Source organism: Podarcis tiliguerta, assembly GCF_965153285.1.
Source record: "Podarcis tiliguerta genome assembly, chromosome: 1".
Lineage (NCBI taxonomy): Eukaryota > Metazoa > Chordata > Lepidosauria > Squamata > Lacertidae > Podarcis > Podarcis tiliguerta.
In genome coordinates, this window is record NC_139534.1 from 31,275,778 (window position 1) to 31,296,619 (window position 20,842).

Here is a 20,842-nt window from a genome sequence, read left to right on the forward strand (position 1 = left end):
TTATTCATCTTCTTTACTCTTTCCTTTGAGCTTAAAACTGCTTAATTTTGGTTGGAACATTTGGCTCGTCCTCTAAACGTTTTCCCTCATTTGGTAATATAAATATTTGCTGTAGAAATAGTGGTTGCCTTTAATATGCTGAGTGGTTTATATATACATTCTTTGTTTCAACATTAAAAATCCAAGTTAATTTTATAACTAGGAACACATGCAGAAAATATGACCTAATTTGATGCCTGCTCTTCTTGTCTGTGGGTGTGAAGATCATTCACATTCATATTGCATTGTATATTTTATTTTATGCATTTAACATAGTATTTGCATATGGGGGAGGAAAGTCACTCTAGTATTACTCAAACCCAGACCTTGAGGACATGTGTGGTAACAGTCAGAAACAAGGGAATCAGTTCTTATATCGGGGTTTTCACTGCTACCAGCTAATATATTTGTTAACAGAGAGATTGTTCTTTCTGGCTTTGCTGCTGGGATGATTATTCTGACCAGAGAAAACATAGAAGAAGCATATTACTAATTTTGAAGCTTAAACCTATTTGGAGTAAACAGATTATGAGGTCCAGAATCCAACAGAAGAAAACAACATAGACATATGCTAACTAGCTTACCCCATAACTTTGGCTAGCTGTTGCTGATCCAAGAAGAACGTTCTCCATATCCAGGAGGCAGGGCAGATTACCCTTTCAAAAGCCATGCTGGTTTTGCTTCAGCAAGACTTATTATTCTATATCAGGGGTAAGCAAACCAAGGCCCAGGGGCCGGATGTGGCCCAGTCGCCTTCTCAATCTGGCCTGCGGACAGTCCGGGAATCAGCGTGTTTTTACATGAGTAGAATGTGTCCTTTTATTTAAAATGCATCTCTGGGTTATTTGTGGGGCATAGGAATTCGTTCTCACCCCCCAAAAAATATAGTCTGCCCCCCCCCAAGGTCTGAGGGACAGTGGACCGGCCCCCTGCTGAAAAAGTTTGCTGACCCCTGTTCTATATGGTTGGCAATCCAGTACACTTATGATAATGGATGCCATAAATGTGCATAGTTCAATGCAACAGAACTAAAAATGTCAACTCTTGCTTCAAGGAGCTTACAGCTAGAACTTGATGGGTGAGTGAGGAAGCAGTAGAGCAGTAACAAAAAGGAGAAGTAAATTAATAAAGAATAATTGTTGTAAATTCAGTTATATACGTATTTCCAATGAGGACTAAGCTATTCAGAGTGTTTGAACTTAAATAATACATCACCAAGCATGTACATTGCCTCTACCTGAAAAGTTTCTTCTCCCTTCCTCCTGCACAAAGGAGTGGATAACTTTCCATGATATGACATAGTGCAGTATGTTTAGGGTAGACACAAGCTCATGCTGATTTGACAGCCTTATTTTAAGTTGGAAGCTTTAGCCTGGTTAAAGAGAGACATGCTGATGATAATAGGTCTATGTTCTCTACATCTTCAGTTGTGCTTGTCTGTTTAAAGAGAAACATTCTACTTTGTACTATATGCCATCATGTGAAAGGGCAATATGATGTATTTGCACCATAATACGTGTGTCATCTCCTTGCATCCTTGCATGCTTTGAGTGACTTGCTCTGTAGGCTTCCAAGGCTGTGGAAGCAGGGATATTTGTACCACGGAGTAATAGCATCAGAACTTTTCTCAGGATGAATCGAGGTGCTGTGCAGTTCATATTGTATGTCCTAAATGAGCTCCTCTTTTCTTGCTTTATTTTTAGCAGCCCATCGTGCCTGCCCATCCAATGGCTCCTCCTAGCCCCATCATCACCAGCAGCAATAGCAACAACAGCAGCAGCAGCAACTCAGGATGGGATCAATTAAGCAAAACAAATCTTTATATTCGAGGTCTGCCACCAAACACCACTGACCAGGACTTAGTAAAACTATGCCAACCGTAAGTATACATTTCGAAAATTGAGGGATATGTTGCTAAAGTGAGAAGGTGCTTTAAGTGATTTTGTGCAGGGCATTCAAACAACCCCTAAATAAATGAATGAATGAATAAATACTGAAGCCAAGCAAGTCAAAATGGTTGAGGTTGCCCATATGCATCACCTGTATGCTGTGAAGCAACTTGTGTTATGGAGCTATTCACTTGCAAAAACTTCTTCCTCGTATATAAATATAAGGCTGTTGTTTGCAAACTTTAAAAGGGATGCTGTTAGCTCTGCAGAAATCATTTGAATAAAAACTAGTAAAACATTTGTGCTGTTCTTTTTTAGGATATTGTGTTGGGGTCTTTTTTAGGATATTGTGCCTCACATGCAAGAATGTGTATTCTCCTTATTGAAGGGATGTCTTTTACACCTCATACTAAAGAGCTGTACGAGAAAAAATTTGACTAAATCTAATTACGTTCTTTCGTATAAGCACAAAAGCTTGTTAACTTGGAAGCATAACAACTATAAGAGAACCTACATATTATAGCACTATATGTTCAAGTTCTTGGACGGGCATTTGTGGAGCAGTGGTGGCTGTTTCCTTCCACTCACAGTTATTTGGATCCAACCCTTTAAGTTTATCACTGAATCAAGTGGCAACTATGTAGATAGAACAGGCCCAGATTTGTCTAACAAAAGATATCCAGATAGGTACGGTACATGAGGCTTGGGTCACTGCAGGCAACATATGTGGGTCTATGAAAGCTAACTTCTTTCAACATGGTCCTGAACAACTAGAAGCAAATGGTTCAAGAAGATAAAAACTAGCTGGCCTTTGCCAAGTTGTCACTGTATTAATTTTATGGATTGTGGAAAGTTAAGCGTAAGCCAAGTTCTTCCCGCTAAATTTCTCTTTGGACAATGTTGTTCCCTGCTAAATTTCTCTCTCAGACAACACTGCCTTATTAATGTGCTTTTAGCAGCAATAACATACAAAGTGGTTTGATACCACAGCACCCTGTACTTGGCAAGAGGGGCAAAGTGATACAAATCTTTCCAGTTTGACTTTAAAATTACACCTAAACTGTTCATTTGTATTTCTTTTCTGGATTCTTCTTCTGGTTTCAGAAGGAGCTTTTGCTATATTTGTGTCGCTCTTACTTCTGTGTCCATTTGTTTCTGCCCCTTATTGCTTTGTCCACTGCATTCAGCTCCGTTTTGGCATAGTGCTACTGGCAGTGATAAACTTGAACATGTTTGTATTCTGAGGATTTTTTCTTCTTTTGGGAAGAACTTCTTTTGGGAAGTTGCTTGAGAGAGCTCTTATCTAATTACAGGCATGTTGTGTTTTTTACCTCCTTATTTGTAGCAGTACAGTTATAATGTTTGCATTCTTTTTTGTGCTGCTTTGGGTGCCTTTTTAACAGATTAATGTGGGGAAAGTACTTTTGCTGGGGAGACCATTTCTTGTTGCCAGTCTGTTCCCTCTTTGGGTATCTTCTATTCCTCACCTCTATTCATCTGTTCTTTCTAACGGGTGTACAGCTTGTGCTTTTCCTGCCAGATTGGAACAGACTTCTGTATAGTGTATGTCAAACACTCGCTTGGGAGAGCAGGTGTTTTCAGATGGCATTAGTGGAGCTCTCGCTGAAAGTGGGGAGGCAGGACTCTGTTTTCAATAGGTTGCCCTATTTTGAAACACAAATGTACCAGTGTTGTTTTGCTTTAGGACAGCCAAGTCCTCTCCCTGCTCTTTGAGAGACCACGGAATGATTTGAGGATTGTGCTCAATTGGACTTTTTGTTGAGGTGATTTGCAGCTAGTGCTTTGCATTTTCAAACTATCATACAAATGCTTCCCCCGGGGGGAGGGGGGCGGATATTACTGAACTATGAGCATCTCACTGAAGCAAAAGATGGATGAGGTGAATACCTATATAAGTCCCATGGTTCAGAACTTAAGAACATGTTGTACTTTGATCCAAGGATAGGAATTCTTATGCATAGCACTTTTTTGTGATGATGGCCTTTTCTTGGCTGCCCCCCATTCATTCTATAGTTGGGTGTCATAGAATAGAGATGGTGATGTTGAACTTCAGCTCCCATCATCCCTGACAATCCTTGCTGGGGCTGATGGGAGTTGGAGTCCAACAATATCTGGAGGGCCACAGGTTCACCACCATAGAGCAAAACCGTTTGTGGTAAGAACACTAGACTGCTGCTAAAACCTGATGTCCTCTGTTATCTTTACAACCCCACAATGTAAGAAGCAGTGTAACTTACCAATGCCTGTGTCAGGAGTCCATTGGTTGGCGATACTCCAAAAGAAAACTTCTTTTTTTGGCACATTTCTCTTTTTTTTAGTATTAAGTGGTGTTCTGTTCTTAAGTAGCCCTCCTGCTGCTGAAACATGGTTGACATATCTAGCTTTGAATATTCTATTCAAAATCTATTTGATTTGTTTCTTTTTTAAAATCCTGGCAAACATATGTAATAAAATATCAGAAACAAAGTTCTTGCTCAAGTTCTTCCTCTTTCTATAATGTTGCTGTTATGGCTGCCACACATAGACATTAAACTGAACTGCAATTAGAAAAGCAGCTGTTCTTATGATAATAAAATTAGTGATATAATTACGACTGCAGATCACAGTCCTCTTCCAGGATTGATGTAATAATGGACCACGGTCTCTTAAAGACTAGCTTTGTGATACATGAACCAAAGAGACTGTAAATCTTTTGGAATTGTGCCTTTATAACCCTACTTGAACTTCAGAAAGATGCACATTTAGCCTTAGAAAGTTGAACACTTTAGCACCAAGGAAGCAAAACTCTTTTTTTTGTAGTTCCAGCATAATCCAAGAGGTAGCTGAGTTGATGGCTTTATGTGCAAAACATTTAGATGTAACAGTCCAGCAATAAGCTTTTCTGCTACACATGTAGCCTACTTTTTGTAAATTTGAGTAGCACCAATAAGCTTGCAGGTATTTCTACATCATTGTTTAATTAGATGAATTGTCTTCATTTCTGCTTGGGTAACTAAATTAATAACCTTAGGTTTTCCTCATTTGCCTCCCAATTTCATGAATGCATAGTTCTGAGATAGTAATTACTACGAAATGGTGTATCCTGAAAGAAGGTATTGTTGCTTGACTACCTAGAACCCTTATGAAGAGCACTTCACATTGCCACTGTTACAGGTCTCTCTTGCCGTCTATAATACAAGTAAGAGGCTTAGTTGGTGGTGATGCCAAAGAGGGCCTTATCCATAGTAATTTCCAGATTATGAAACACATTGCCCTTGATTATGGTTTGGCTCCTACTATGGCAGTGAAAACTGGTTTGTATCAGCAGGCTTATATGCCCAGCTGGTGTTTGTCAATGTACTTTGCTTTCCCATTTCTTCTTTGGAATATTATACATGCTGCATTGCTTCTTACCTGCTTATCATTATTACATTCAAGTAGTTTAGCTTTAAGCTGATTTTGGCCACTCATAACAGCTGAAAAAGTGGCATGTAAAAAGTTAAAGTAAACAAAATTAAGATAAACACTTGAATATTTGTTACAAACTTAGCCATAAGTATGGGAAACCAGCAAAGCAGGTTTTAAAATGTATGCCAAAAACAATGGCAGCTTGGCTTGGTACCACTGATTTTTTCAGTTGATATGAGGAAAGATGCATGTAGCAAGATTTAAATGCTTTATTGGCAAGAAGAGCACAGAAGACCTGACCGACAGTTTCCTCCGCTTTCTGTGCTATTTCCATTCTTGTGAGCCCCATCAATAAGATCTTGTTCCTTCAAGTCATGACTGAGTATTTTGTGTAGAGGAGATCATGGTGCAGAGAATGTGCATTCTATTTGGGCTAACATGTTGCTAGTTTCAACTGAGTAAGTAACCTAATCATAATGATCACCATTGCCAATCTTGCTACTGTTCTTAATGGATTGGTGTAGTAATCTTACAGTTAAGCCTCATAATGCTGCACCTTTAGTGGCATGGCACCCACCTCTTCTTACTCACGAAGTATGCACGTGTCTCTGAACTGGCAAGATCCTCATTCTATCAGAAGAACACGGGGAAGAAAGTTTTCAGTGTTGAGTTTTATGCACAAATGCATTGTTTGTCCCCACTAGCACAGATATTTGCTTCAACATCATCTTCTCACTGCACCATGTCTCCCACTGGCTGTCCTTAAAAAAGGAGGACATGGATGCAGTTGGGAATTAAACTCTTTTTTCTCCTCCCTCCAAACAACAGCCACTGATGGGCAGGGCTGCAGATCTATGAATCTTCTCCTTGCTGGATCTTGGATTACTGAAGGGCCACAAAGAGATTGGTGTGCAGCAGTGAATCAGTCACACTTTCTTAGTTTCTGGGTGGCAAAAAAAGATACTAGTTAGAAAGTGAGGTACCTCAGCTGATTAGCAGATCTGTGTGCACTTATCCTATTCTCTGGTCTGGGAAATGGAGATATAGAAAGATCCTTCCCTTTGTGCCTAATGCATTGTTGTTGTTTAGTTGTTTAGTCGTATCCGACTCTTCATGACCCCATGGACCAGAGCACGCCAGGCACTCCTCTCTTTCACTGCCTCCCGCAGTTTTGTCAAACTCATGTTTATAGCTTCAAGAACACTGTCCAACCATCTCGGCCTCTGTTGTCCCCTTCTCCTTGTGCCCTCCATCTTCCCCAACATCAGGGTCTTTTCCAGGGAGTCTTCTCTTCTCATGAGGTGGCCAAAGTACTGGAGCCTCAGCTTCACGATCTGTCCTTCCAGTGAGCACTCAGGGCTGATTTCCTTAAGAATGGATAGGTTTGATCTTCTTGCAGTCCATGGGACTCTCAAGAGTCTCCTCCAGCACAAGAAATAATAAAATCTTTCTGCATTAATATCTGAACATGTTACCTGGCATACTCTTTGCAATTCATTAACATGCCTTGTGCATCAAAAGGAAAAAGTGCACACTACTATGTTGTAGGAACATAGGAAGAAGCTGCCTTACAGAGAATGCATCTAACTACCTTATACTACTAGAGCCATCTAGCTCAGTGTTGTCTACAGCAACAGGCAGCTGCTCTGCAGCATTTGAGACAGGAGTTTTCCACAGTCCCATCTAGAGATGCCAAGGATTGAATCTGGGACTTTGAATCTGTGATTTGCTGCTAAGCCACACTCTTTAAGTAATGCATGTTTGCATCATTTTATTTTTTTAAAAATATCCTACACAGCAGGAGTAGCCCACATGGCACTTACCAGATGTTGTTGGACTGCAGCTCTCATCAGGTGGTCGAGGATAATGGGACCCAAGAGCATAATGGCTATGCTTGCTGAACAAAGATGCTAAGCAATGTTGTAGGAATGAGACTCCGCTATTTGATGGCCTTTCAACATTAACTATTTCAGAAACCTAACCATTGATTAAGCCTTTAGAGGAAGGATTTATTTAAATTATTCCAGTACTTTTAATTTTATCATTCTTATTAAGCATCTTTAATGCCTTCAGTTTAATAATAACAATAATTTCTCCCCCTCCCCCCAATTTAATGACAGCTCTTTCTAATTCTGGAATCAGAGGAGGAAATGCTGATCTTTTTTAATTCAAATAACCCAAGGAATGAATTCCTTTGTGGTGTAAATTGTTACCACTTGGCAAGGATCCTGTTTTGATCTTGATTAATGTATTTAAATATAGTCTTATTCAGTGTTGCAGCTAATATTGAAGTGCTTGCTTTGAAGTCTTGGCTGAGTGATTATACTGGGCAGTAAGATTCAAGAGAGAAGCAACCTCTTGTTGTTCTCTCCTCTGAAATTACTGTGGCCTTTTCCCAGTAGGGTGCTCCTAACAGGGCTTATCCATTAAGCTTGTTTGTTTGTTGCTTCATTTGATATGTTATGGTTAGGCACCAACCCCAGAAGTCCCTGGATAAAACAACTTCAGGGATCACTCCAATTCTCAGAAAGGTAATGCTTCCTATTAGGCCTGGTGGGAGAAGGGAAGGCGAAGCAGCAGATAGTCTTAAATGGATATGGTGTTGGACCTGGGGTAACCAACCTGGGAGGACTCACCTCTGAGATGAGGAAGCCAAGATAAGTATAAAGCCAGCTGGGAGCACAATAGCTTTTTACTCTGGAGATAAACATATTCCTCCCCTCTATCATCAGGGAGTTGGGGTTGGCAGGTACATTAAACCTGGCTTGTTTCTGAGGCCACACTTACTGTTCAGTTCAGTATTGGTGGAGGCTTGAGAATTCCCCTTGCAGAAGGGAAGCACGCTCCACACATCAGGGTGGGAAACTGACCCTCCATATAATTTTTGGATTGCAATTCCCATCATCCTTGACCATTACCTGTGCAGAGTAGGATTGATGGGAGTTGGAGGTCCAACAATATCTGGAGGGCCATAGGCTCCCCGCACCTGCTATATACATATTAATAGATATTTGTAACCTTTGGTTATCTTGTCCTGGTGATCTACTGTTCTTTACTTTTTAATACCTTCTGATGGGGCAGGCAGAATACTGGGATTCTAATAACTTAGCCTTTTAAAAGGGGGGAATGACATACAGTGGTACCTTGGGTTACAGACGCTTCAGGTTACAGATGCTTCAGATTACAGACTCCGCTAACCCTTATCCTCGTGTTAAGAGCTTTACTTCAGGATGAAAACAGAAATTGCATGGCGGCAGCAGGAGGCCCCATCAGCTAAAGTGGTACCTCAGGTTAAGAACAGTTTCAGGTTAAGAACGGACCTCCAGAACAAATTAAGTTCTTAACCCGAGGTACCACTGTACTTTAAAAGGATACTCACCTAGGTGTGTTCAGGCACTTCTGTGTTCTCCCTCATGGTTTCCCTCATGTTTTATGCTAGCCTTAGTTTCTCCTGTTGAATCAGAGGCACTCTCCAAGTTTGAAGAAGGACCATAAGTCTGTGATAAAACAACCACTTGCAGAAGGCTCCATGATCAATCCCTGGCATCTCTAAGGTAGGGCTAGGAATGTCCCCTAGAGAGCCAGTCCCAACCAGTGTAGACTGTACTGACCTAGATGGACTCAATGGTTTGACTGGGTATAAGGCAGCTTCCCATGTTGCTCCAACCAGTCTGCTGCACAGCATTGGGGGGGGGGGGGGAGGTGCTACTAGAAAGAAAGTCAGAGCTTGGCTTAGTAGTTATTGTTACTTCATTGGAATATGTGTAAATAATGTTAAAGTCAACTCATTAATGTGCAGTTAGATTTTAAGAGAGAAAATGAAGCTATGAAAAAAGAATTACAACTTTGACTTTTAGATACTGTATCTTTTCTATTTGCTCAATTTGTATTGTGTGTATAATGTTAGTGTGATCAGTTTTGAAGGTGGAATATTTTCCTATGGAAAACTACAGTAATGGAAAAGTTTCCACCCCATATAATGGATTTCAGACCATTGTTTAGGAGGGTAATTGACTTAATTTACAATGGTTAAGTAGAAGAGCATAGGAATATAAGGGCATCAATTACTCTTCTGTCCCAATTAAACCTATTCATGTTATTTCTTGTATGTTTCAAGACCAATAGTAATGAGAGGTAGAAGAATAGCACGTGTGTTGCTCTCAGATGACATGGTCCCAGTCTCCTAAACATGGTTAGACAAAAAGAACATTGCACCATCACCAGGCCAAAGTAATCAAATTTTGAGCTTAGTGATTGCTATACTTTCCTCTTGCTAAATCACAAAAAGCAAACTATGAATTTTGCTTGTATGAATGCCACATTAATTTTTCACAATTCACTGTTCATTGTAATTGGCCCTCTTTAGGTGTCTATCTATACTATTGACCTTGCTATGCCTATTCATTACCAGAGATCCTTGGTCAGTAAAGGGTCGCCTGCAAGCTTGGATCTTATTTATTTTGTTGGATTTTTCATTTGTTTGTGTTCTGCACATTACTGTGAAACACAGTAAATTCATGATTAGCTTAACCTTTTGGCCTTGCTTTATAAAGAAAACAAAATTATTTCTGTTCTCACAGGAAGTGTGTGTGCTTGTTCTTGGTGTATACATGGCAATATTCCCATGGCTTGTGGCACCCCACAGTTGGACAGAGGTCTTTCCTATCACCTGTTACCTGAGCCTTACAACCAGTGCTATTTTTCTAGAAAAAGAGGTGTCAGAACTCACCATGAACGTCTCTCTTGTTCTCTTATAATGGCAATGATACCCACCTGAGAGGTGCCAGAACTCAGTTCTGGCGAGTTCCCTGCTTATAACTCTAAATCCTGGGGATTCAACTTGGGATGTTCTTCTTGTAGAGCATGCACTGTGCCACTGAGCCATAGTTGCTCCCACTTTGTGATCTGTTTGAGTGTTGCAGAACAGAGCCAATTACTATTTTCCTTCCACTCATAGTCCTTTGGATCCAGCCCAATGACTAGAGCATGGTGTCGTATCACATGTTTTCATGGAAGATAATATTCTTAAAATAATTAAAGGATGCTTTGATCTGTCTTGCCAGGCTCTGTCTTCTGTCTGGTGGAAACTTTCACATTGAAACTTCTGTAACTAAAACTGTTGCTTTCCTCTCTGTAAACCAGTAACAGATCTTATAGTCATGATTAGGAAATGCACTTTGATGTGTTTGTTCAAAATGTCCTAGAGATGACACAGCCATAATACACTTAATTCCCTATTCTTTGATTAGCATACCAAAATGCACTCCCAATGTTGAAACAACTAAGTTTAATTTTGACCAAAAAAATCCCTGTTCAAGGCTAAAATAATGTGTGGGTTACTGCATTTCCGGTTGGATTTTGGACTACACAGGCTGGTACCCAGTCTCTACAAACAGGAGGAAAGAAACATTTCCTGACTTCTAAAGCATTTCCCTCCTTTCCTCTTGTTTGCATAGCCTTCATTTCATTTCCTATGCCAAAATTATTGCACAGCTGAACTTTTCCATAGCAAGCTTTGCATACACAAGACAATTTAAATGTCATGGGCTGGATCCAAAGATGGGTTAGCAAAAGAAATCTGGCACTGACACAAATTGTTATGAAACAACCAGCAAAAGGCATTGGCTGCATTCACACATCACAGTAAGCCTTCAACCATGATTGGTAAGCCAAATTTTGTTCTTTGATCAAGGTTTGTTTAAATTTAGACATACTGCTAAGCCAGACTTTTGTTTCCTTTGCAAGCTAATAGGAAGGACCAAAGTGGATACAATTCACTTATATGCACTACTTCATGGTATATGACTTCCCATGATGTGCAAACATGGCCATTGGGTGACACAGTGCAAGAGAATTCATTCTTCAAACTTATAAATCTTAATAAGGCTGATTTTGGGGGTTTTGTTGTGTATTTTGTGTTTTTGTGTTGTGAACCGCTCTGTGGTCTTCGGATGAAGGGCTGTATACACATTTAATAACTGAATTAAATTATTAGTATGCATAAATACTTCATAGAAAACAACCATGAACTTTAATTTTCTTTGAAACCATGAAGCATAAAGTTAGATTTACCTGGTCCCTGAAGGGTCAAGCTTCATAGTAACACAGAAGCACAATTTAAAACATTTTTTTTTAAAGGATATAATTATTTTTATGTTGTGAAAATAATTGGGCCCTCTTCAAGTCTTTGAACAAAGTCATCTCACAGGTACATGCAAGCATATGTCAAAACGCTCCAGAATAAAATTCCACTTTGCTTTTGAAGTTCTACTAACGCTGCTGGCCACCAGGTGATGTGGACATTCCTATCACAGTGGGATGCACATCTTGCTATATCCCTTTCCTCCAGCACTACAGAGCCTTTTGGGAAAACACATGCAGGGTCATGCTTTGACACTGATGTCAGTACTTTGAATGAGACTGAACTTCTGTCTTTGCTTCTGCTCCTCCTCTCATGCTTCCAGAATGCTTTGTCCACTTTCCCTAAAGGAATAGCATCCCCATTATCTATAGTTATAGGCCTAGTCCATTTCTCTGTCCTAAATTATCCATCTTTGGGAAAATGGCATCCTTGTCATTTATACACATATATACACATACTTCATAATAATGAATTGGCACTTGCATTGGAATGCCATTTGCTCAGTGCTATCCATAATCTTATCAATAATTCGTAAAATTCTATCCTTATCTTCTCCTCTGATTATTTGTTGCAAGCCTTCTTTCCTGTGCACCTCTTTGGTTAATTTATCCATTGCAGCCCAGTTTTAACATGTTTTAATAACCATTCCCAAATTGTGGTTGATTGGGAATGTTTCCAATGTCTTGCCCATAATTGTCTTAACAGAAATCAGTGAGTTTCGTGAACAGTTTCATAGGGCTTGGTAAATCTGTCTTTGTCACATTAAATGATATCAGTAGGCTATGAACCAAATGTGAGAGATGCTGTCTTGAGATACGGCGCAGTATTTGTTGCTCATACACCTGAGCCTGTTGGCATCCCCATCAGATATGAAGATGATCTGCTCCAGATGTCTTACATTCTAGCATTTGAATTGAATGATTGAGGATATCCTATTAAGTTGCACTGGTGTTCTAAGAACCACTGAAGCAACAGTTTATACTGTATTTGCAGACTTAATGGCATTGTCTTAATAGAATGAAATATGGGGAGCCATGTTTGTTCCGTAATGGGAATTCCAAGATCCCATTCTCTTTGAATTAATGCTGATTTTGATTAAGAGTACCAATTAACAGTAAAGTAAGTCCTATTATATTCAGTGGGGTTTATTCCCACATAAGAGTGCACAGTGTGACTCTCCTCTGACTTTTCCTAAAGGGGGAGGACATACTTATGAAAGGTCATTGACATCGGTGAAGGTAATTGAGAATGACAGACTTACAAAATGTAGTTTGAAAGTGAATAGAATAAATTGAACACTGCATAAACAAAATAGGGTGAGTCCATTTTAGCACATGCGACTGATAGCAAAAAGGTGAAGAGTGAGAGTTGAGTCTTTAAAGTTGTCTACATTTCTTACGTGTTCCTTGAAATACTCTGTGCAACAGATCAGCTTCTACATGTGCTGCAGAGGTTAGAGTTTGTTGTTTAGTAGCTCAGATGAAATTCTTGCTTGAGCTATCAAGCTCACTGGGTGGCCTTGGATAAATTGCAGTGACTCAACCTACTTGCCTCATAGGGTAGTTGCTGTGGTTAACAAGAGAGAACCCCAGCTACATCACATGGAACTTCTTAGAAGAAAGGTGGGGTGATAATGTGCCATAGTATTTCAGCCACATGCTACATACTTGACAAAATGTTTCCCTTGGAGGATTTGAGCATGAGTTATTGAAGTCAGCATTTGTTGTTCTTGACTTGTCTAGATGCTTCCATTGTAAAAGGAATAGTGCAGGGATGTGGCTGCTCATTCACTTTTTTTTTCAAGTGAAGAGAAACTGGTTTGACTTGTATTTCTTGTGTGATGAACACATTCCAAGACACTATGCTTATTAAAGTATTTAATTTAAAGTAAAGTACCTTGAGTGATGTTACTTAAAAGTGATCTGGACTTGAACAGAGCAGAAAGAGTTGCACATGCTGCTGTTCTATTGTGTTACATGCAGTAGAAAGTATACTTACATATACAGCCTTCCCTTCCCCTTTTTTAATGAAAGGGTTGTAGAATGTGAAACAATCCATAAAGATTTATAGAGGAAAAATATATAATTATGAAGCTCAAGAAGAGGTGTGAAAATGTTAGCTATAGGGGAATAAATGAAAGAACATATAGAAAATGTATATGTAATAAATCCTTATTTACATTATATATGTACACACACACACTAGGGCTGTGCGATAAATCGCCATATTGTTAAATACCGGTATTGAAATAACATTGTGATAAGTGTTTTGACAAGGCAATATACCTGTGAACTAAAGTTGGAGACTTGACAGCTTCCCAGGGGGTAGCTCAGCTGAACAGATATTTTACAGATAATTTGCAGATAATTTTCAGGCACCATGTCTCCTGCTTTGTTTGCGCTCTCCCTCCTCCCTTCCTAACTGGAAGTGGGGCTTCTGCAGCTTCTGATTGGCTACAGAGGCCGCAATTTGGTTTTTGAACATTTTGGAAGTTGAATAGATTTCTGGAACAGGTTCCATTCGACTTCCAAGGTAAGATTGTAATCATTGTTGACTGCTAAGGATCCACATCACCGTAAAATATTTCATGATGATTATTTTATTTTATTTTTTGTATTTGTATAAAGCTGCTTCAAGACTGAATGTGCCCAGTTAAATAAAAGTATTGCTGTGATGATTGGGAATGTGGTTTGTATAATAGTCTTTAATAGACGTAGATCATGTTGTTTTGCTTCCAACTTATTTTTTAAAAAACTAACTGAAGAGAAAGGTGGGATGTAATCATGCTTGTTTATGGTAGCAGGGAGCTCATGAAAAATACTAAAGGTTGGAGGAAATTCCAAGTGTCTAGGAGTGGGAAAACAAAATGCATGGATCTTCTGCTCTTCTCAAAACCAACACATTCTGTGCAGAGAAGATAGATAGTGATAGAATCTTCTAAAGAAATTGGCTATTAATTTTTTGAGAACATATGTACAACCATCTGTGAAAAAAAGATGCTGGCCATATATTTGATTTGATTTATTGTATAGGTTTGTGGGGTTTCAACAAAGCCATTTTTAAATATACTTAAAACATTACTTCTGAGCAACGTTGAACAGTCAGATTCCTCTGGTCTGCACCAGTTCTAGGTCAGCTTCTAGGTACCAGCCATGGTTGGAGGCAGAAATGCTTCTGAAAATTGGTTGCTGGAAACCAAAGGGAGGGGAGGAGTTCTCTCCTGCTCAAATCCTGCTTGCAAGTTTCCAACATGCATCTGTTTGGTTGCTGTACAAACAGAATGCAGGACTAGATGGGCCATTGGCTTGATCCAGCAGGGCTTTTCTTAGGTGAGATAATGTTAGCAGAAATGAGAGGTGGTAGCTGACGATGTGGACATGAGATTACCAGCTGGTGACTTGAGCAGTGGTGGAGGGCAGATAGGTCATCATGGTGCAGGCACATAGCTGCTTATTGGCCAGCAGCATCCCATGTGGGCATGGACCTATGACATAGTAAGTCCAGGTCCATGTGGGGTACATTGAGCTAGTCAGTAGCTGCTGCTGACCTGGCATCTCTTGCCTCCAGTCCCCCACCCTCCAAAAAGGGCACGATTTCTTTTTAGGAATGTGTGCTGCTCCTTTGTAGATTTTTTTTTTTTAAAGCAAGAAGTATGTGTAAGTCCAAAAAGTGGACTCCTCTCTAGTTCATCATCTCCAGATATATATGCACAAAATGGCGCCATAAACGTGGGTTACAGTCGCCATAATGGAATGTCTAGGCGCCGTTTTTGTTTGTTTTGGTTTTCCAGTGGACTTTATTATTATTATTATTCATTTCATTTCTGCACTGCTTTATATTTTAAATAAAAAATCTCAAAGCAGTTTACAACACATTAAAACATGAAATAGAACAATACAGAATAAAACCCTCCTTTTTATGGCAATGAATGCTTTATGTCTGCTTGGCACTGTGGAGACTGTGTACTCCAATTATGTATTCCAAAATACATAATAATTTATTTTAATTAAATTAAATTCCTTTAATTAAGGAATTTTAAATTGTAAGTACTATATTGTATAAATGAACTGTACTTTTACTTTCCAAACATGATAATGTTATGACAAACCAAGTGGCTTTTGATCTGTAAATGATGTTAAAAATGCATATTTTCCTATTTTCTCGAAGATTTCCATTCCTACACCCTACAAACCGGGGGGGGGGGCGGAAATGCCCCCCTGGTTTCAAAATTTCTATAAATGTTATACATCTGCACCTAGCATCTGAAAGGAAACTACCACCCCTGTATTACTGGCCTTCATCACCCTTGGAAAACTTGAAAGTGGGTATTATTATGCCACTAGATAAAATATTTTTTAAAAAAGTTTATTAGCTTCTAGCCCTGAAAACACAGGTTTGTGTTGCAGGAATGCAATGGAGGAGTTCTTACTGTGAGTTCATATTTTTAGTCTACATATTCCTTGATAAATAAATTTATTAGGAAATAAAGGACAATTTTATGCTGTGTTGTATTACTGTACCTTATTGCAGTGTACTATAAATCTAAAGTGCAGCTTTCATGCAACAGCCACACGAAACACATGTCTTAGAGCACATAAAACTAAACAGGCTTCACTCTGCTTAGAGCCCAGATCTTGAGACGAATTGATGGACCATAAGAAGGACTTTTCCTTCTATCAAGTTGGACCATTTTTCCATCTAGCTACATAATGTCTATACCAGGGGTGGACATTCCCTTCAAATGTTGTGGACCATACCTTCTCTCTACAACTCTCAAGTATCAATTCTGAAAAATGGGAACAAAAAATCCAAAATGAAATGCTTTGGAGTGCTACAGATAAAATTTAAGGACAAAGGATAGAATCCAGCTGTTCTGGTCCACAAATGCTGTATTACATAATATAAAGGAGTTGAAGCATGCAGTTCCCCCACCTTCTGTTTAATAGAAAGTAGGCACAGTGGGTGCCACTATTGCTGGTCTGATGCAAAGCCCTGTTGTGTACTCAGGTCACTGCAGCCATGGGTAGGACTGGGTTGTTGGGCAGTATATTTTTCCTTTTTGGAGGTTAAAGCAATTGAGTAAATGTATTTTCACAAGTGCAGGGTTGCACAGTAGTACTGCAGTTTCATTCTTAGTACTGGAATTTTGTAAGCGTAACTTCTGCTTTCTTCCTTTTATGAAAAAAATTTTTAGATATGGGAAAATTGTGTCTACGAAAGCTATTTTGGATAAAACGACAAACAAATGCAAAGGTATGTTCCTTGTTAATTCTTTTTCAATTTTTGATTTAATATCCTTTAAAATTTGCTTTAAACACACACACACACACAAATGGTCTTGCCATGCATTACTCTGGAGCATTTGTTCCCTAGTAGGTCTGGAATGTACCCAGCCCTACAAACAGGGTGCCAAAACTTCAGATGACTTCAGTCAAATTTAACATGCATGGCACTGTTTGCCATTTAGCCTCAGCTTCAAAGAAGAAAGGGAGGTTTGAAATGCTTCCACCCCCCTTAGCCTGCCGAGATGCGAACTCTTTACAAAGGACCATTTGACAGCAGAAAGTATCTGAAAAGATTACATATTGTGTAAATTGGCTTTATTAATTAGAACGAAGTAGTGTTAAGCAGTTCTTAATTGCATGTTCCAATCCTCTAATTGTATTTGTGTTCTGTTTCTTTTTGAATATAATGGAGCAGGGGGGAAAGGGTTTCATTTTCACTGACATAATTATAGCTGGGGGAGAAACAATAAACTTCTTTCTGAGACACCGGGTGCATTAATTTAGTTTGGTGACCTTCAGTGTAATTATGATTAGATCATTTCCTAACAGAATGAGTGGTGGGTGGAATGTAATGGCAAACACTGACATATCAGGTTGCAGCCCCTTTTTCCAAAAGGGGAGGAACACCACTCTTAAGCACAGGAAAGCATCTGCCAACTTAGCAAGGCTAATATTGACTCCCTCCACGATTGGGGACAAAGTTGACAAGCAAGAACAAAGAAAGTGAAAGCTCATCATTAACCGAACCCAAACATTTTACTCAAAGGCTGATGGTAAAAAGCCAGTTATTTTAGAACACATACAGAGGATTTTAATCTCAAAAGAGATTCTATTAATTGGATTTGTCCACATTATTTTCATGCTGATGCTAAACTTAATGCTCAGTTGTAGCCAGTGTTTGAAAACAGGAATTACTTAAACTGAATTAGGCTGCAGTCCTATACCCATTTGTGGGAGTGTCCCAGGGACTTCACCTGAATAAACATGTATAGGATTGCAGTGCTGGGATGACAATGTACCTTTTCTGTGGTGGTCCCCAGCCTGTGGAATGACCTTCCCACCAACATACAGCAGGCAACTGTAGAGAGCTTCTACTTACTCAAGCTTCCGCAGGCCTTTGATACTAGTCAAATGAGTCCTGCTTACTACAGTTGTCATATGTTATCATTCTTCTTTATTGGATTGTTTTGTACTTAATTGCTGTGCAGCAATCCCTCATTTCATGTGAGGGGTCTCTTCCCAGGAGGTTGTGGGGACCATCCAGAACAGTGTGGAAGATGAGTGCAGAAGCTGCACAAACCGTCTCTCTTTCTCTTTCATTAACAAAGGCATATGCCAGAACAAAGACTCTTCTGCAAATGGAAAGACTCCATTTGCAGAAGGCCACTACAGTCGTACCTTGGAAGTCGGACGGAATCCGTTCCGGAAGTCCGTTCAACTTCCAAAATGTTCAGAAACTAAATCACAGCTTCTGAGTGGCTGCAGGAAGCTCTTGCAGCGAATCAGAAGCCGCAGAAGCCCCGTTGGATGTTCAGCTTCTGAAAATAGTTCGCAAACAGGAACAGTCACTTCCTGGTTTGTGGCATTTGGGAGCCAAAATGTTCGAGAACTAAGCTGTTCAAAAACAAGGTTACGACTGTAGTGGAAACAACATAGTGTCTTCATTTTTCTTAAGAAAGAGAATAAAACGTAATCTTACTTAAAATATCTAAATATATTAAATATATATTATATCATATATTACTTAGAATAATAATATAATATTGGGGGTATCCAATGAAGTAGCTCTGTAAGCACAAGGACTTTGCACAGTGAAAATTCACCTCCCACTCTTATCCCTGTGTACTCCCTAAATCTGTTCTGGGGTTTCCCGCAATGCTCCAGAGCAAAGTTGGGAATGTCACCCTAGGAGAAGATATGGAGGGAAAGTTGACTTTCTCCCTTTTAATAAAATACTTAATTTCAAACATTTCTGATAGTTGGGGAAATGCGCTATAGTAAAAAACAATACAATGCACAATAAAATTAAAATCCAAACACAATCTATATTCCAAATAAATTAAAACTTGTAACAATGGGCATCAAAGGCTGACAAAGGCGAAAGTAAATAAAAAAGTATTCAGCAACTGAACTAGCATTGGCATATGCCTTATTGCTCAGGGAAGGGTATGGGTGCCGCCACCGAAAAGACTGCTTAATCTCCTCTGTTTTACCACCATGACCATCATCAATAAAGAACATATAATAAATTGCAAAACAGTCTCTTTAATTTAGTATATGGGTGCACTCCCAGTTGCCATGTAATCCTTGACTGGGTTTAATAAAGATTTCCAGATTCCCATCTAGGATGACTGTGATGAGAGTGTCCACCCAAGCAGACAGCATGCATTCCTCCTTTTAATTTAACTGCATGTAGTGAAAATCTGCTGGTCTGCACAAAGCACTAAAAACCATGAGCAAGCTTTAATGAGCTCAGACACATCCTCTTCTTCACATCTTCCTGCATGGCTGCATCTTCCTAATTTACTTTTAGTTTCAAAGAATATCCACTTCGTATTACACCCTGGTTTACAACAACCAATGATTAGTTGCTAAATAAGCCAACTTCAAACCATGGTTTATGAAGCTGGCTTGTTGTAACAGCCTGTTGCTTGTTTTAAACCAGGATTCTTGGTTCATGCATATTGCTCACCCATGGTTCTTTCAAACTAGTCTTGGCCATGGGGTGAAGGGGAACATGTAGGCCCTACTCTTTGCTGAATCTCTCAGAAGCTTGCCAACATAAGCACTGAACCATGGCATGGTGCAAGTATGAACCAGCCCAAGAATAGCATGTTGGTGTTGTTTTTTTAAAAAAATCTGGATAAGCAGGTTGTTGTATTTAGTGATGTTGCAGTCATATTTCAGTGCAGATAAGGGTTAGCAACAAATACGGGCTAAATACATTTGGCCATTCTCTTCATGATGAGATATCACCATTCATGGATGAATGCCCATTGTATATTGTATATTCAGTAGATGTACAAATAATGCGCATATACAATTTTTGTAAAAGGCTGCAAGTGATAGCCTTATATATGGCACTGAACAAGGAATCATTATAGGCAGTAAATGGAGCATGTGCCAATAAAAAACCAAATCCAAACAAACGTCTCAGATATTTGTTTTTTGCAATATGAAATGTTTCAAACTAAGACAACAACTCTTTTCTAGTGAATTGTGCAGTAGTAACTGTTAAAGAAAAAAAGCCTTTTAGAAGCTCTGGAAAACAATGCAGAGTGTGCTTTCATAGACACTATTTCCTCATCCTCGTTTTACAGGGGATGGTTATGAGGATGAAATAAAACATGCATGTTATAAGCCATTGCCCTTAAGCTTTCAGATGAAATAGAAAGCGAACACTTCAGCTTTTCTTACCCAATAAATAAGCGATGTTTTAAATTCCAGGTTATGGTTTTGTAGACTTTGACAGTCCAGCCGCAGCTCAGAAAGCAGTATCCGCTCTGAAGGCCACTGGAGTCCAAGCACAGATGGCAAAGGTAAGATAAATGCATTTGGACCACTTGGAGAGCAACCTCAGAAACCTGTGTCCTCCAGTTATTGTTGGACATTTTAACTCCCATCATCCCTCACTGCTGACCATATTGGCTGGGGATAAGAAAAGAGTTATAGTCCAGCAACACCTGGGGAGCCACATATTCTTCACCCCCCTGCTCTACACTCTGGTGATAGTGGATCCTTCCTGGCATGAAATCAATGCCTTCTCATCAATGCCTTCTCATAATGGACCTTCTCATGTGTACTTGAAGTCCTCCATCATTTTAAAAAACAAAACATGCTCATGGGGCAAGGTCCTAAACAATCACCTAGGATGACTTTTGACAGTACTACTCTTGGGGTAGTTAGATTTTGTTATCATAAATCTATAGCGATGACAATTTGTCCCTTGAAGAGAAACTAAATACTTTACTCAGGAAGTAGTCACTACTTTTGGCTACCTTACAGATCATGCCTGGAATCTTTCCCTCTAATTCCAGTCTCCAGGCATGAGTGTTGTTGATTAATGTAGCCAAAACAGC

At 39.4% G+C, this 20,842-nt stretch overlaps 1 protein-coding gene across 4 annotated transcripts in view; it reads left to right on the forward strand.

The window, feature by feature from the left end:
* Window positions 1-20,842, forward strand: part of RBMS1 (RNA binding motif single stranded interacting protein 1) — a 116,277-nt gene that overhangs the window by 64,047 nt on the left and 31,388 nt on the right. For all 4 annotated transcript variants that reach the window (XM_083411169.1, XM_083411168.1, XM_083411166.1 and 1 more), the window contains exons 2-4: window positions 1,743-1,918; window positions 16,673-16,731; window positions 20,211-20,302. In XM_083411169.1, the coding sequence (XP_083267295.1) occupies window positions 1,743-1,918; window positions 16,673-16,731; window positions 20,211-20,302 (327 nt within the window). The remainder of the gene's footprint in view (window positions 1-1,742; window positions 1,919-16,672; window positions 16,732-20,210; window positions 20,303-20,842) is intronic.